This window comes from Rhodnius prolixus, unplaced genomic scaffold (genome assembly GCF_049639745.1).
Source record: "Rhodnius prolixus isolate KJV_2025 unplaced genomic scaffold, Rpr scaffold_4, whole genome shotgun sequence".
NCBI classification, from domain to species: Eukaryota; Metazoa; Arthropoda; class Insecta; order Hemiptera; family Reduviidae; genus Rhodnius; species Rhodnius prolixus.
In genome coordinates this window covers 7,588,402-7,603,564 of record NW_027411614.1, presented here as the reverse complement: position 1 = coordinate 7,603,564, position 15,163 = coordinate 7,588,402, and the positions used below count along the sequence as shown (strand labels likewise).

Genomic DNA, 15,163 nt, shown 5'->3' with positions numbered 1-15,163 from the left:
ACACGCTTCATCCACCTTCTTGAGATCTTCATGAAATATTTCTCTCTCTCTAACTCTCTCTGTCTTGAAAAATTCATAAATATATAGTATAACCGATCCCTGCACAAATCGATTATCCACTTTTTGAAATATTTTAAATTCAAGTGTCAAAACACTACTTGGTTCAATCATTGATTTTTATATATGCAATACATTTTCCAAATAACGACACTTTGAACGTAAGGGATCTTGAACTTAAACGACAAAATTTTTGACCATTGTAATTTATGTTCAGAAGCCACTTCAATTAACTCATGGAAATCGTTGCAATAATTGAAGTCAAATTCAGTAGCAGGCGCTGAATAATAACGGCTAATTTATTTATAACGGAATTTTAAAAAACAATGTACATTATTTCATTGCGTTTCTCCACTTTTTGTTTTAATGGAGCTAATCGAATTGTGTAGTAAACGGCTCATATGTCAAAATAAAAATAATTGCTTATCTAATCAGAAATCAATATCTTGAAATATCTACAATAGAATTAATATGTAGATAGTGCAGGGAGTGGTTGCCAATTGCACTGTGACTACAAGATCAAGTTTAGCACCTTTTTGTGCCTGTGTTTTAGTATTAATGTGTGTTTGAAAACTATTTTTCATCTTATCTTGGTTTATTTCAGCATCAAGGATCTTTAACAGAAGACAAAGGAGCCCGATGTAGGCCATAAAGATGTGCTGCCTAAGGAAAGAGGAGAGGAAGACACTGAGAGACAGAATACGAATACTAGGAAGACACAGAGAGTAGAATTTGGAATACCACCAGCCAACAGGGCAAGTCTAGTAAGTACTACAGAGCTTAGATTGGATGATGGTGTTTGTAAGTGTCCGAGCCGGTGTTTATCTTGAGAATGTTTTTACTTGAAATTGTTTTTTCATTTCATTATTGAAAAGTACTTTATTTCCTCACCTATTAAGTAAGGTATGCTTATATCTAGTAATCATCATCTAATGCAGCTTGAATCAATCGATAGTGCCAGGCTCCAAGCTCCGGGAGTTATCTTTGGAGTCAAATAAAGTACAATTATTTCCATGTTTCCATTTTTTTATTTAATAATGTTTCCACTTAAATTGTGAGGGAGTAGAAGAGATGGTAATCAGAGAATGGCGAAATCTGGGCTGTAAACGGGGTGTGTATGAATCCAGAAATTCAAATCGTTGATTACTGTGTGTTTGACACACTTTATCAATTGGCCGAAGTGTATGACTCTAAAGGATGTAATATTCTGGGCGACGCCGCTTGCTCGTATCTTCCTGTCAAATTTTGTTCAATCAGATCTGATCAGCCGAAATAGAAACTGAATCTCATTAATTTCAAAGCGGTCTTTGTACAGGACAGCTTGTTTAAGTAGGTATGTGAAATCGTCCGAATTGTGGATTGTAGGCCATTTTTTAAATTGGGTAGACCAGTTCATCAGTCGCCAGTCGTTCATTAGTCGTTCATCATTCAAGGTCATTAAAATAAGTAAAAGTCGATAAAAAATATTTGCTAGAAGATAAAATTCTGATAAACAGGGCCGATTTAGAAAATGCAAAAATGTACAGACCTCATTACAACCGTACAATACTCTTACTTTCGGTTCCAATGTATTTTTCTGGTGCATGTTTAAGTATGTGTCTGTAACGGTAAAACTGAGCTAAAACTGAACGGTTGCACTCTTCTACTACCATTGCGGTCTTCAATTGATGGTATGTTGGAGTGTGAACCTAACTTTTTCATCTTTTTTTTTCACAAAAAGCACAATAACAATATTATTACTTATACTGCAAGCCTTAAGTAACAGTAAAATAATAAGTAGAAACAATATCAATAATTACATGAAATGTAAAGATTTTCCAACTTAATATTACAAATACAAAAATATACATTTTAAATTTAATACACAAGAAAACTTTTAAACCAATCACAATATAAACTCATCACAGATGTTAAAAACTACTGTTAGTGATTCAGTACTGCAAGAGTGACCAAGCGTCACCATCAAGTCTGTCTGGACGAGGAGTCCTGATCCTGTCCAAGTGTAGACAGTGCAGAAAGATGAGTGGCACATCTTGTATTAGCTTTTAAGGTCCTTTAAGAAATCAGTGATATTCCATATACTTCAAAATAAATTGCCAAAGTTGTTTAATACTATTGATCATTTTAGAAACCTTTTGTAAAGTCATGTACCAAAAAGTTTCTGCTCTAGAAATTACCTATTTGGTACCTACAAAGAATGCGATAGCACAACAGTCGTTTTCAATGCTCGTGGCGTTGGAACCCCTTTAACTGTTCGTGCAGTAAAAAAGGCGACGAAATTTTGTCAGAATTAGTGCAGGCGAAAGCATTCAGAAAAGGACAAGTTTCAATTGAGTGTAAGTTGAAGGTTATAAATAAATTTCTTCTCTTCAGAACTGATAGCACAATATTTTCAGGTAGATTGCGCTTAAGGCTGGAACTCTCAAAATAGTGGAAGAATTTAGAAGAAGAAAAATGAGCTTTTTAAATAAATAGCTTTGAGAAGTCTCATGGCGCTCTTCTGAATAACCGGACATAACGGGATAGAAGTCACCCAGAGAGAGAACGGATTGCCTAAGGTAGCAGCTACAACACCGGTCTATGGTGAGATTGTAGTGTGCCGAGACAAGTGGTTACTAGCAATTTTGTGATAGAGTGGATCGGAGAAACACTGGAGGGAGATCAGAATGCCCTTTTGGCAATTTAAAGTTTACTCCATTTTGGAGACGCTTTGCTTACTCATATAGGAATTGTAAGAAACCAGTTCCGACCGAAGGCAGACCGGTCAGCTGCTTTTATGGGACGAAACCTAGAAGGATTTTTGGTTGAGATTTAGGAGGGGTTTGAGCCACATTAGACTCAGTCAGTAGCTTTGTTATGTTAAGAAAAAAGTCAGAAAAATCTGGTGCTTCATTAATCAAATCTATTGTAATATACACTACTTTCAAGGTATTCTAATTTCTTAATTCATGTTCAAATGTTAAATAATGCACTTTTCATTGTTTAATAATAATCTATATCAAATCATGATTTACTTATACAGCGATTTAATTTGATTAATAACGCAATGTCATCGTAATAGTAGATTTGATAATATATAAATCTGCTTGGCGTTGTGTGTACTTGGATGGGAGAGTAATGTTGGCAGCGGTGTTAGCGAGATAATGGTCAATATGATGATGAGGCATACATGGATACAACAGGTCTGTCTCTGTGATGGTATAATTGAGACATTAGCATGTGGTATGAGCCAAGTAATTCGTGACGCCACTGGAGACGCTCGCCCCTTCCCCTGCCTCCGAGCTAATTGCAACACCCGCGATACAGACCATATGTATCTACATATATCACACAAACGTTAAACTGCAATGTGACACATGTCCACCATATTCAATTCCATTTTGACTTACTACTGCGTTTGCATTAGCAGATATTGCCACCTCAAACAACCTTTACAAACAAATTGAAACTTGGATGTATGATTGCCATAACGAGAAGAATTTAAAAAAAAAAAAAAAAAACTAAATCTGATATGACTTTCACTCATGCAATCAACTAACTGATTCTTTTTTCAATCTTCTAATTTGTACTAATTGTTAGTACGGTTAAATGTTGGATTACGGACTGTTTTAAACAAAGGACTTTATAGAGTAGGTTGTCATTTCACAACTCCTTCATTAAATATGTTTTTGATTCTCTAATGGAAAGAATTTCGAAAAATAGGTATTTATTTGAGTAGAAGTTTGAAAAAAAATAAAAAAAGAAATAATTCAAGATTCATAGTTCTTATCAAGCTTCTTGATTTAAATTCGGATTTTACCAACAAATTTAATATTAGATAATTGGCAATACCACATTCTTCAAATTAATTAGCACATTAGTGGGAAGCCTACCTTACTACACCTTCTCCAGAATGACCCTAAAATGAATTTTCCTGATAAAAATATTAAGTAAAAGTTAAATTCTTTTTTTAATAAGAATAGTTGAAACTGATAGTTTGGAACTTCTGGTCTTTTGTTTTAGACGTTATGTTGGTCCCCACTTGATATTCTGGGAAAGGAAAGAAGGAGGCCTAGCATTCAAGAATTACAACTCAACGGCAATTACAAGAAATAATATAACATAAAGAAAAAAATTGTTGTCCTTTGATTTTCATGATGAAACAGTGATCAGTGATTATTTGGATAGTGTGCTTATTTTGACCAGCTTGGGAAGTTTAGTTTGCAAAAAATACCGTCTAAAAAGGACCCTTTTTTTAAATGAATTTTTATTTTTTGCTGAGAAACCAGTGCCTCTGAGAAAAAATTCTTAACAAATTCACAAATTGTGAAAATGTTACGGTGAAGGGCTGAAAAGCAAACCCTTTTATTGTGAGAGAAAAGTACATCGATCGGCTTTAACTAGAGGCAACGACCTGGTAAACTCTACGGCTCCAGATGAGGCTTCTCTTTGGGCGACCAGGGCATAGCCAATTGTGGCAATCAGTGCACGGCTGCTGTGCCTCCGCTAAACATCCAGTTATGTCTATTTACCCTGCCACTAGTCAATTATTGTTATCTATTAAGAGCTGGAGATATTTCTCTCTCACTTGGAAGTTCCAGCTGGTTTTGCACATTACGTAAATTATGACTACTTAAAATTTTAATTTTAATGTAAAGGGGTATTCGTAGAATACGATTGTTTTCCTTCATTTCGAACATTTTTGTTTTTTAGTTCTTAAGTTAAATAAAAAAAAAAATACCGATGATTCTGCCTTAGCCTTGGTTCAATAGAATCATGAGAGAAATGCTAGAGAAATAATAAAGTAGGAACTATTTTACTAGGCTGGAAACTTCATAAGATAATTCTAGTAGGATGGATTGCTGGATATTCCGGTCTTAAAGGATTTATCCTTTTTCTTCTGAAGTTACTTTCTTTACTTCCGCGCTGGGTTAAAGTAAATTTCTCTCATAAAGTGAATTTCTACTGAGGTTGCACTTATCTCTCTCTCTCTCGTAGATGACCTAAGTAATGTAAGCATTTACTTTGTTGATTAAAAAAAGGATTAACATTTTATGCGATTGAAGGGGTTTAAATTATTCTGTCTCAATCAAAGAATCTACGTTCAGCCGAATGCTATGATGTTAAAAAAAATGTTGCTTGAAACAGAAGAAAAAAGAGTTCGAAAGAGAAATTTAATTGAAATCAGAAGTCCAGTTGGTTTGTGATTTTATTATTGAGCATTTATTACAATATTTTTAAACTAATTGTATTACATAAAATAAATTATACTAGTCTTAATTCTAACAAATAATATTTTCATTGGGTAGTCTATGATAAAAAAATTCCTGTTCTCAAAAAAATCGTTCTTGCGACGGTTTATTAATTAAGAACACCTATAATAATTAAAGTTTTCTTTAGCAGACTTGGACAGTTAGCTGAGTTGCATTTTTCTTACTGTGATATATTACATAAGTACCAATTAATAGTACTAATTTTTCTTTTTAGTCCTGGCAATTTGATCGATTTCCATTTATCTTTTTTCTCGTCTTTGCTTCACACTAAAATGCTCTCTTCTCTTACCCTGGACGGCTTCCCAACAGCTACCAATCAATAGCCAATTCTTTTCCTCTCTTTTTCAATGCTGAAGATTGCGTAACATATTACTAAATCAATATGTTGTTGGTTAGTATGGCTTTCGATTTTTTCTTTATCTTCTTCGTGAGCTCGTAACATTTATATTTTCTTTTATAAAAAATATTATATCGTAATTTATTAAGAAAATTTGAAAATTGAATTCATTCATTTATAATTAAAACTTATCTCATCTAAGTTTGACAGTTTACTTGTAATGATGAAAGTTCAAAAGAATTAAATTATTAAAAATCTATTTATTGCTATCATTGAGTTTAGATGTACAACTGCTGGTCAATTGCGAAACAGTCATCATATGTATGAAATATTTACATAACTTAAAAAGCTCGAAAAATATTTATGTATATCATGGTGAAAGTATAATCTGTGTTAAAGTCTCCAATTCACATATAACTTAATTTTTTTAATAAAATAGAACAAAGAGAAATATGTTGTCAATAAAAGAAAACAGGGTTATAAATCAAAACAAAAAATTGTCTATAACTAGAAAAAATGTAAATCATTTAAATCTCTTCAAAGTCTTATTTTAAATCCATTATAATTAGGAGCCGGATATAACGTTATGGTTAGGTTTACTTATACATATGTACAGTTGGTTCTCTAGGGAAGCTACAGGAAATGTGAGAATCGGGCAGTAAGGGATAAATAAGCACTCCCTAGAGCCAAATGTTCCCCTACGCTCCTCCCCAACGTCTTCTACAGATATTCTGAAGTTGGCTCTCCAAAGTTCCCCTGTGAACCAAAGGTAAATAGGTTTAAGATTGAGAATTTCTGCTCTTCTTCCATTTTAGTAAACAACGGGTACAAGACAGAGAAAGAAATGGTTTCGGGGTGATTGGAGATAATCTAAGGTTTGTCGACTCATTAAGCTACTTAGGCTTGCTTCAGGTGTTGCTAATCCCAATTGCACGTTTGTGCTGGTTATTTCATAAAACAGGGAATAACCTATTTCAGAAAAGGTGTAGGATATGTCTGGGTTCCACTCTCCGGAGAAGAAAAATCCAGATCTTCAAAGTGATTCAAGAGCATGTCGCTAGATTTTTAAGTTAATTAATTAGACAAGATTGGAAGAGGTGCTGTAACTAATGGGTTTCTCAACGTAGACCCTTCGGGGTCGCCGGTGGCGTTGGCTTTCTGTCCTACTAGGAACTAGGTACATTATTATCAGAATAATTGGATTCCCTGCTAAGAAATGTTGTGTTTTAGAAAATAATGTTAAATAACAGTCAATTTCTTGAGAATTAGAATTAAACATTTTTCGATTTTTTTATTTTTCCACAAGAATCACGTCTGGCCACCTGGAAAGTTGTATCGATAGAAATATGGACATTAAGTGCTTTTTATTTATTTATTTATTATTATTTTTAGAATTTCAGTTATTCGCTTGATATTAAATAAGTGATGGAAAATACAAAAAAAAAAAAACATTCAACACGATTATTTCGCGAAGGTTATAAACTGTTATGTTCCTGCAGGTTATAAACTGCTCAGTGTAACACGTATCTTTTAGAAATATTGTGCCAAGTAGTTTAAGGTAAAACTAAGAACGAAATTTTTGTTGTTAAAAGATTGAATTATTGGAGGAAGAAAAATTCAATTTGAAAGTAATCGAAAAATTGCTCCTGGCTTCCCTTAAAGAGTTAATGATAATTGCTCTTAGTAGTGGTTACCTTTCTTTATCATCTTTGAAATCATGGATCAAATCGTAAGCTTATATCCCTCATTTATTGCAAACTATTTTTTATTTTAAAATGCCTCATACATTTAAATTTGTGCTATTTTAATTTTTTTTTTAGGTACAGGGAACCAACGATTCTAGTATTTTGTCCAAGTATTCTATGATATCTAATGGTTATTATTCAGATGAATACATAAAATATTTTGTACAAAGATATGTTAAAAGAGCTCCCTTAATAAATGTTGGATATTTTGTCCGAGCGTGGATTGTTCATCATTCGTTAACAAATTTCTTGAAAAGTGCAAATGATATGTATGCACAGGTTTGAATTATGATTTTATTTACATAAATTATAATTTAAATTTTAATTGTGTTTTAAAAGTAGGGCTTGAGTGTTTGATAACTAATAAATTATGTTTGCCAAAATGCAGTGAACTCTGATTTCCGTTGAAACCATCTTTTTGAACCTTTATTTTGTGGTAAAAATATTATTCTGTCAAAGGACGAGTGAAACACTTGAAGCTAATATGATTCTGAATTTAAAAATTACTAGAATGCTATTTTACATCTCGGAGTTGCCTTCCAGTTTTTAGGCATCTCAACCTTTTTTTTTTGTTTTGAGAGAGAGAGAGAGAAAATAGTATTTTAGAACATAATATCCTTTAGTTGCCTCATAGAACATCCTGACTTGGACCAGGATTATTCTTATTCAAAGTCCCTAACTTGCAGTAGTATTTATCGAAATAGAACTATTAGAAAGAATAGACTACACCTTTCCTCATAGATCTTGGGGACTCTCAAGGAATCTTTATAGGCAAGAACTGGATTCCTTGCCATTTTTGGAATGGGCTTAAGTATACAGCCAACCATGGAGACCCGACCCTCATTCCTACAGATTTGCTCACCAACTTAGATTATGTTTTCTTCCTTATTTGGAATTTATCAAAACGGCTGTTACACATCCTCTTTTTCTTGGGTCCTCGTATTTGAAGGCGGATTGACTGGAAACTTGAAATGTCCACGGCATTTCTTGAATAAAACTTATTTGACAATAAGAAACCATTGAATCTTCCAACAATATCTTGTGTTGGGTCTAAAAAATTTGAAATCAAATATTTGTTACTTATTATTATTAATTTGTTATCGATTGAGATTTTTTTCCTAACAGGTTATTTATTAATATTGGAGAGTAATATTCAGAGACTTTGACCATCTTAAAAATTTCTTCTTAATTAGACAAATATAATTAATTTTCCAAAAAATTTGTTTAGATAGTTTCTCTTGGTGCAGGGTTTGACACCTCTTTTTTTAAATTTGCTTCCGACTACAATAATACAAAATATTTTGAAATAGATTTACCCGGAGTTGTAAAAAGAAAAATTGAAATTATAAAAAACTCTGAAGCATTGATGTTGCAGATTCAGAGAGCAAATGGTATTTTTTTTTCTTTAGATTTATTGATTTCAGTGATTTTTGTAGGATATTAAGGAAAATTAATTCTTTAGTATATTTTTAGGAAAAGTTATTATTGGAAATGAAAATGAATATCTCATGAGCAGCAAGTATTGCATATTTTCTCATGATTTAAATTTTGTGGATGGTCTAGAAGTAAAAATGAAGAAATATGGTTTTGAATTCAATGAAATTACTCTGTTATTTTCTGAGTGTGCCATTACTTATTTGGAAGAAACAAAGTAAGTATATAGTTAGTATATTTAGAAACAATCCAAATGATCATTTTTACGAAAAATTTATAAATATCTACTTTTCAGATCTACAGAGTTTATACGTTGGTCACAAACTAAATTTCCAAAAAGTATTTTTTTAACTTTTGAACAAATTAATCCGGATGATGCGTTTGGGCAAGTAATGATAACTCATTTCAATAAAATACAGAGTCCATTAAAATCTGTTCAGAAACATAAAACTATTCAACAACAGATTCAGCGGTACTTATCTTGCGTTAGTTTCATTTTATAGTTTTCATTTCTAATTTATTAGTGAACTGAGTTATTTCTTTCTTTCATTGGCACTTTTTAGGTGGTGACTCTGTGTAAAAAAAAAAACATTCAATACAGATAACTTTAGCTAGATTAGTTTATTTTCTTGTATTTAGGGCAGATTCTCAATGTGAGGCAGCCTACATCTAATTGGTATTCATTAATTTTGAACTGAATTAATATTTATTCATTATATGCCAGTGGTCTTACGGTTCATTCTTAGTAAAAACGGAATTTTTGTGATTGGTGTTTTATCTAATAAGAAAATAAAGTCAAAGTTTAAACCTTGTTAACTTACTCTTCAAGTTTGGAAAACACTTGAAAATTATTTAAATAGTTCACTGCTTAATGCAAGAAGCTACTAATTGGTCATCATAAAGATTACAAATGTAAGATCTTTGGATGTTTAGTTATTTGATTAAACAATAAAAATGGTATCAGTATCCAATCAAATGCAAATGGTGAAAATGAGGTTTAGTTTGATTTAAGTTTAAAGGGAAAAATACAGTGACAGAAAGGCGCCACGATAGCCGAGCGGTTAAAGGCGAGTCCTGTAAAGCTAATGCGAGTATGTAAAGCTAATCGTATGTATTGTAGTACTGGGTTCGATTCCCGATCTTAGGCCTTGGATTTTATTTAATGGTTAATAAAAGAAATTTACAGTAAAGTATGTTTGCTAGTCAACTCCGTCACTTACTTAGTAGTAAGTAACACCTACTAAGTAGTAGTACACGATACCTACTTGGTAGTTAGACGTAAAGCCCGCCTGAAAAAAATAGGCATTACTTTACAGTAATAGAAAGAGTGCCTTAATGCTACAATTATTACCATCAAGTAATTTGGGCAGATACGAAAATTCCGTAAGATTTTATTTCCATTTTGGGAATAACCGTTAGTCAGTTATTTGCACTGTTGGGGAAAAATATATAATTATCTGTTGATTGAATGGTTGAAATTAAATATCTTTCATTTAGAAGTACTAAATGACATGTTTGGTTAGTTTTTAAGGTATCACTAAAGAAGAAAAATTGACAGGAAAAAGAAACTAAGCATTAGGGAAGAGAACATTATTAACCTTATAAAAATAAAAAGGTTATTAACCTTTTTTTCACGAAATAAATCTACGTTTCTGCAAATTTATTATTTTTCGCTCAGTATAAAATTCGTTTTTGAGTTAGTCCCACAATCATTTGAGCTACGGTTGACTCAACGGATAAGCTCTATAAGGCAAAAGTTAAAGGTGCAAGAAATGGGCTGTTCGCATATAATTTCAAAATCGCTTGCCGGGCAGTCAAAATTCAGAGTGTCCTGAAGAAGAAGTTGAGTACTTGTGAAATCTGTTCATTTGATTACAAATGTGACTGTGAGGGTATCAAAGAAAGGACTGATCGATTTTTTTAAAACTATGTTGTAGAAATGAAATTTTTAAACCTGCATCCTGTCTATAATTTTCAGCTATATTATGTAAAGAAATAGAATTAATTGACAACTTAGTAAACTGTTATTTCCCTTATTTCATATCTTACTTTTTTTTTTTTTTTTTTTTTGAAAGGGTTGGGATTGGTGTGATGGTGTCAGTGCTATCGATATGATCTTGAAGATGTGGCCAGCAGAAATATTGTGGCAAAAATTAAATACTGAACCATTTGATGAATTTGAAGAATGGCATTTGAAATGTTGTCACTATGCTTTAATTGTTGCTACAACAACAGATTATTCTCCAATATGGAAAAATTTTACATCACGTTTTGGTCGAATCTCTTCAGTTATAAAAACTAACGTAATTTTTACTAGAAATTTCTTAAGACTTCGATTATTTTATTTCTTTACACTTATAAACTGGTTTTAAAGTAATTTTTACTAGAGATTTTCAAGTTACATAGTCTTATAATCTAATATTGTTCTTATTTTGTTTTGCCCAAAAAAGCCTCCATTAATTGAGTGGTCAGAAGTTCTAGATACTTCAGTTGTAAGGTATGGGCACGCGTGCATAAATCTAAATGAAAACGAGGTCTTGATAATAGGAGGGTTTGGAAATAAGGCAGGAAAGCATTCTAGAATGAACACCGTTCTCAGTATGTCTTTCACGGATTGCAGTGTTAAGGACTTACATCCAGCTAAACTAATTAATAGTAAGTAACTTCAAGTCCAGAGGCATGCAGCTTATATAATAGTTAAGTAAGGCTCTAGTTAACATCAATTGATGTCAACGTTTTCAAAATATCAGCATTCAGGACTGATTGATTTTTTTTTTACAAAAATTGAGCTTAGAAACCAAACTATCTACCATGGGGGTTCTCAAAATGTTCAAATTGAAACAAGCATATTCTGTACAAAAGATTGACGGAGTATACCTGATGACTAACTAGTGACGCTTTCTATTTCATTTTGTCAAAATTGTGGATAACTGAAAGAAATCTTGTAAGCTTGTGATCAAACCGGTATGCGAAATAGGCTTCATTTTTAAAAATATATATTTAACTTTTTACTGCTGCATTTCAGAGCAAGAACAACCAAAATGGGACTGTATGTATCCTACTTGTACCAAAATAAATGATAATGAGTTTGTTTTATACGGTGGAAGAACCTCTCCATATAATCCAGTAAACAGTAAACCCTGGTTCTGCAAAGTAAACTGGAATCAAGAGAAGAGGTCGTGTGCTATTGTGCCAGTAGAAGTAGTAGGTTACTTTCGCAATTTATTCAAATTATTCTTTGCAAAAACCATTCTGGATTTTGGCTTGAATTCCGTCCAATTTTCAGGGGACATCTGATCGTAGCTTAGAACCTGTTGCAAGGTGGAGACATTCAGCAGCATTGATAGGCCCTGGCAAAGTACTTGTTTATGGTGGCTTATCACCTGGCTTAAAGGTAAATCATTATAAAACTAAGACCCTCTTTTTAAGGTTTTATTTTATTATTATTTTTTTTTTATTGTATTTTGCAAAGGTTCTAGGTGATTTGTGGCTGTTAGAGATTAGCATTAATTCTAATTCAAAAATTGCATTATCTTGGACTTTGATAACCTCATTAGATAAAACTACTGAAACCAGTATTCCACCTCCTTCTTTTTCTCATTCAGCTGCTGTCCACAACAGTACTATGTACATATCTGGTGGATTTAATGATTCGTTGCTACCACTAGACCATTTATGGGCTTATCACCTATCAAGTGGTTGGCGGAAAATAACCACCGCTCCTAATATGAAACCTAGGTATTTGTAATTTTATTTGAGTTCATTTAGCGTAAATAAATAATTGACCTATCTTATTTTCTTAGATATGGTCATACCAGTCACATAACTTCTGACAACAAGCTAATACTATTGGGTGGAGTGAATATTAATCACCTAGATCAACCGGCTTTGTCAATTGTTTGTTTGAACACCTACACAGTTTCTGAGTACAAAATAGTGGTAAATATAAACAGTTAATAATTTTTATCTATAACCAACGGGTACACTTTTCAAATTTTTCAACAATAATGTTTTTGTTGCTGAGAGATTCAGGGGCAAATATCTGGAGATATACAGGGTGAACCAGTAAGTATTGTCCATAGACCTACTGTGTGTAGTACATCTAAAGTGGAGTACAATAACGTATTGGCCAACTTCATATTTTCCTCTGTTCTTGAGTGACGTCACTTTAAAGTCTTTTTCTAAAATCATTACTTTTTTCCAATAAAAATGTTATTACTCAGAAAGTTTTAGTCCGAATTCGATTCTGATGACACGGTTAGAAAGACAGATAAATTTTCTAAAAATTGATTCCATTTCGAAGCATAAGTTATTCTCCAAACAGCCTCAATCTTCCTCCGATTGCTGGAAAAATAATAGTAATCGAAATTTTTAAGAAAACTCATTCAGCCCTTACGTGATCATTATCAGACCTAGGTGCTGGCACTTTTTATAAAAGTTTTCTTGTTTAATGGGCTTTCAAACGATGTATTATTTTCCATGATTCCTTTTATCTTCGTATGATAAATTACGTTTGTATTACCAGAAAACGTGTTCACGAGCACACATATTGTACTTAAGACAACTGGAAGAGAGTTCTCATCACAGATGAGATAAGAGTAGGCCTAAATTCTTCTGATGGCCATAGTTACAAATGGCTTATTTTTTCAGCCAACAATATTTTGAAAGTCCAAAATTTGCACAAATTGGAAATAATAAAAAAAATAAGGGTGGTGCGTTAATTTTGTCCATCAGTGTATATATACATATATATATATATATATATGTTTGTGTGTGATATCATTTCTTAGTGACTTATACCTTTCGTTCTTGTTATTTTCTGAAATCCGTTTTGTTGCGATGGATCTTGAATACTCCTCTTTCTGTTTATTCTATACATTTCACATCAATAAGAGGTTTGCTAGGTGATAGAAGTACGATGCGGATGGTGACGCGGAATGCCCGTTGTCGTTTTGATTTTGATCCTATCACGTAGCACCTCATGCTATACTGTGCTATTCATTGTAGCGTTGTTTTTTTTTTTTTTTTTTAGAAAAAGTAACAGCAAAAATTAAATAATAAAAAATAATTATAATAAAAAAAATTGAACATTTTTTCAGCCTTGTAATCCCGAAGCTCCAATTCTGATGATACACAACCATATCAGTATTTATAAAGAAGAAGAAAATTCTATATATATTATTGGTGGAGGAGGTAACTGTTTCTCTTTTGGCACCCATTTCAATACGAATGTGGCCCGCTTGGATGTAAATTACTTTCCGAAGTAGATCTTGAGAAAGAGTGTTGACCATCAATAAAAGCTGAAAACCTATTTGATTATAAACTTATAATGCTTTATATTAATCCTCATAACTTTTGTAAATAAAATGTTTTTACTTTAGTCTATTGTGCAGTAAACAAGGAATGTTAATGTTTATAAGAAGTAGCAGGCAGCCACAGTGTCAGTTATGATAAAACTGGAGAGCGTTTACCTCTTTTCCCCGAATTTGAGAATATTGCATCCTATTTAAGTTGAAGTTTTAAAACGAATACTGATTACTAAAGAAAAATTGTCGCAAAACAAAATTGGTGATGTGAATAAAATGAAAAAATTGCTGCATCAGCTTCGTGACTTAGCGATCAAGTGTGGTTTGCAAAATATTTGCAGTTAATAAAATATTGTTTCTAAAAATATATGAAGTAGAAAATTCTCAAAATATCGTTTAATGATACTTCTCTTGATATTTTAGAAGCTATTGTTATAACTTCTTGAGATGACTGCTAAATTATGGAAAAATTAATGTTGAAAAGTGAAAATTAATTTTCAAACAAACAAAATAAATGATTGATTTGCCAAGTATAATACTTAGCGGGTGGCGTCCCTAATGGATGGACTTTTGATACCCTACAGCTGATTCACTGCAGCGTTGGAGCAGATACTACTTGACTCTTGTCAAGCTACTTTTAGTTGCCTCGCATAGGTTTACGAATGTAGGTATATATAAAAGTAATTTTTACCATAACTTATGAACGAAGATCTACTTTCATTAACTTCCAAATACAGTTTCAAAATAAATATATAATTAAAAAGCAAGGAATACAAATTAAATATCGCCATTATTGGTACAGCATATTCCAAATTTGGTGTCTAATTTTAATGCCAACAGGGTTTTGGTGGGGAATGATTAATGCAGAAGGCTGAGCTTCGGCATTATGGATTTCGGATTAATCAAAAATCTTGCGGAGTTTCGAGGTTCTACCAGGGGTGAACAGAAAACAAATGCCACCGCAAAACAGAGGGTCTATTGCCGCACCTGCTAATAGAGCACGCACTCCAGTTGTTTTTAATATTCTAGACT

At 32.5% G+C, this 15,163-nt stretch overlaps 1 protein-coding gene across 3 annotated transcripts; it reads left to right on the top strand.

Moving 5' to 3' along the window:
- Nucleotides 1-7,091: 7,091 nt before the first annotated feature.
- On the top strand, nucleotides 7,092-14,205 carry LOC141455803 (tRNA wybutosine-synthesizing protein 4-like). Of its 3 annotated transcripts, XM_074131210.1 has the most exons (12): nucleotides 7,092-7,375; nucleotides 7,467-7,670; nucleotides 8,620-8,782; nucleotides 8,865-9,042; nucleotides 9,121-9,310; nucleotides 10,901-11,128; nucleotides 11,276-11,480; nucleotides 11,851-12,029; nucleotides 12,112-12,219; nucleotides 12,298-12,563; nucleotides 12,629-12,764; nucleotides 13,925-14,205. In XM_074131210.1, the coding sequence occupies exons 1-12, from the start codon at nucleotides 7,364-7,366 to the stop codon at nucleotides 14,090-14,092; spliced, it is 2,037 nt and encodes a 678-aa protein (XP_073987311.1). In that variant the 5' UTR covers nucleotides 7,092-7,363; the 3' UTR covers nucleotides 14,093-14,205. The 3 variants fall into 3 exon arrangements, with proteins under 3 accessions (XP_073987311.1, XP_073987314.1, XP_073987313.1); XM_074131213.1 differs by lacking the exon at nucleotides 7,092-7,375 and having other exon boundaries at nucleotides 7,529-7,670; nucleotides 8,702-8,782; XM_074131212.1 differs by lacking the exon at nucleotides 7,092-7,375 and having other exon boundaries at nucleotides 7,531-7,670; nucleotides 8,639-8,782.
- Nucleotides 14,206-15,163: the final 958 nt, after the last annotated feature.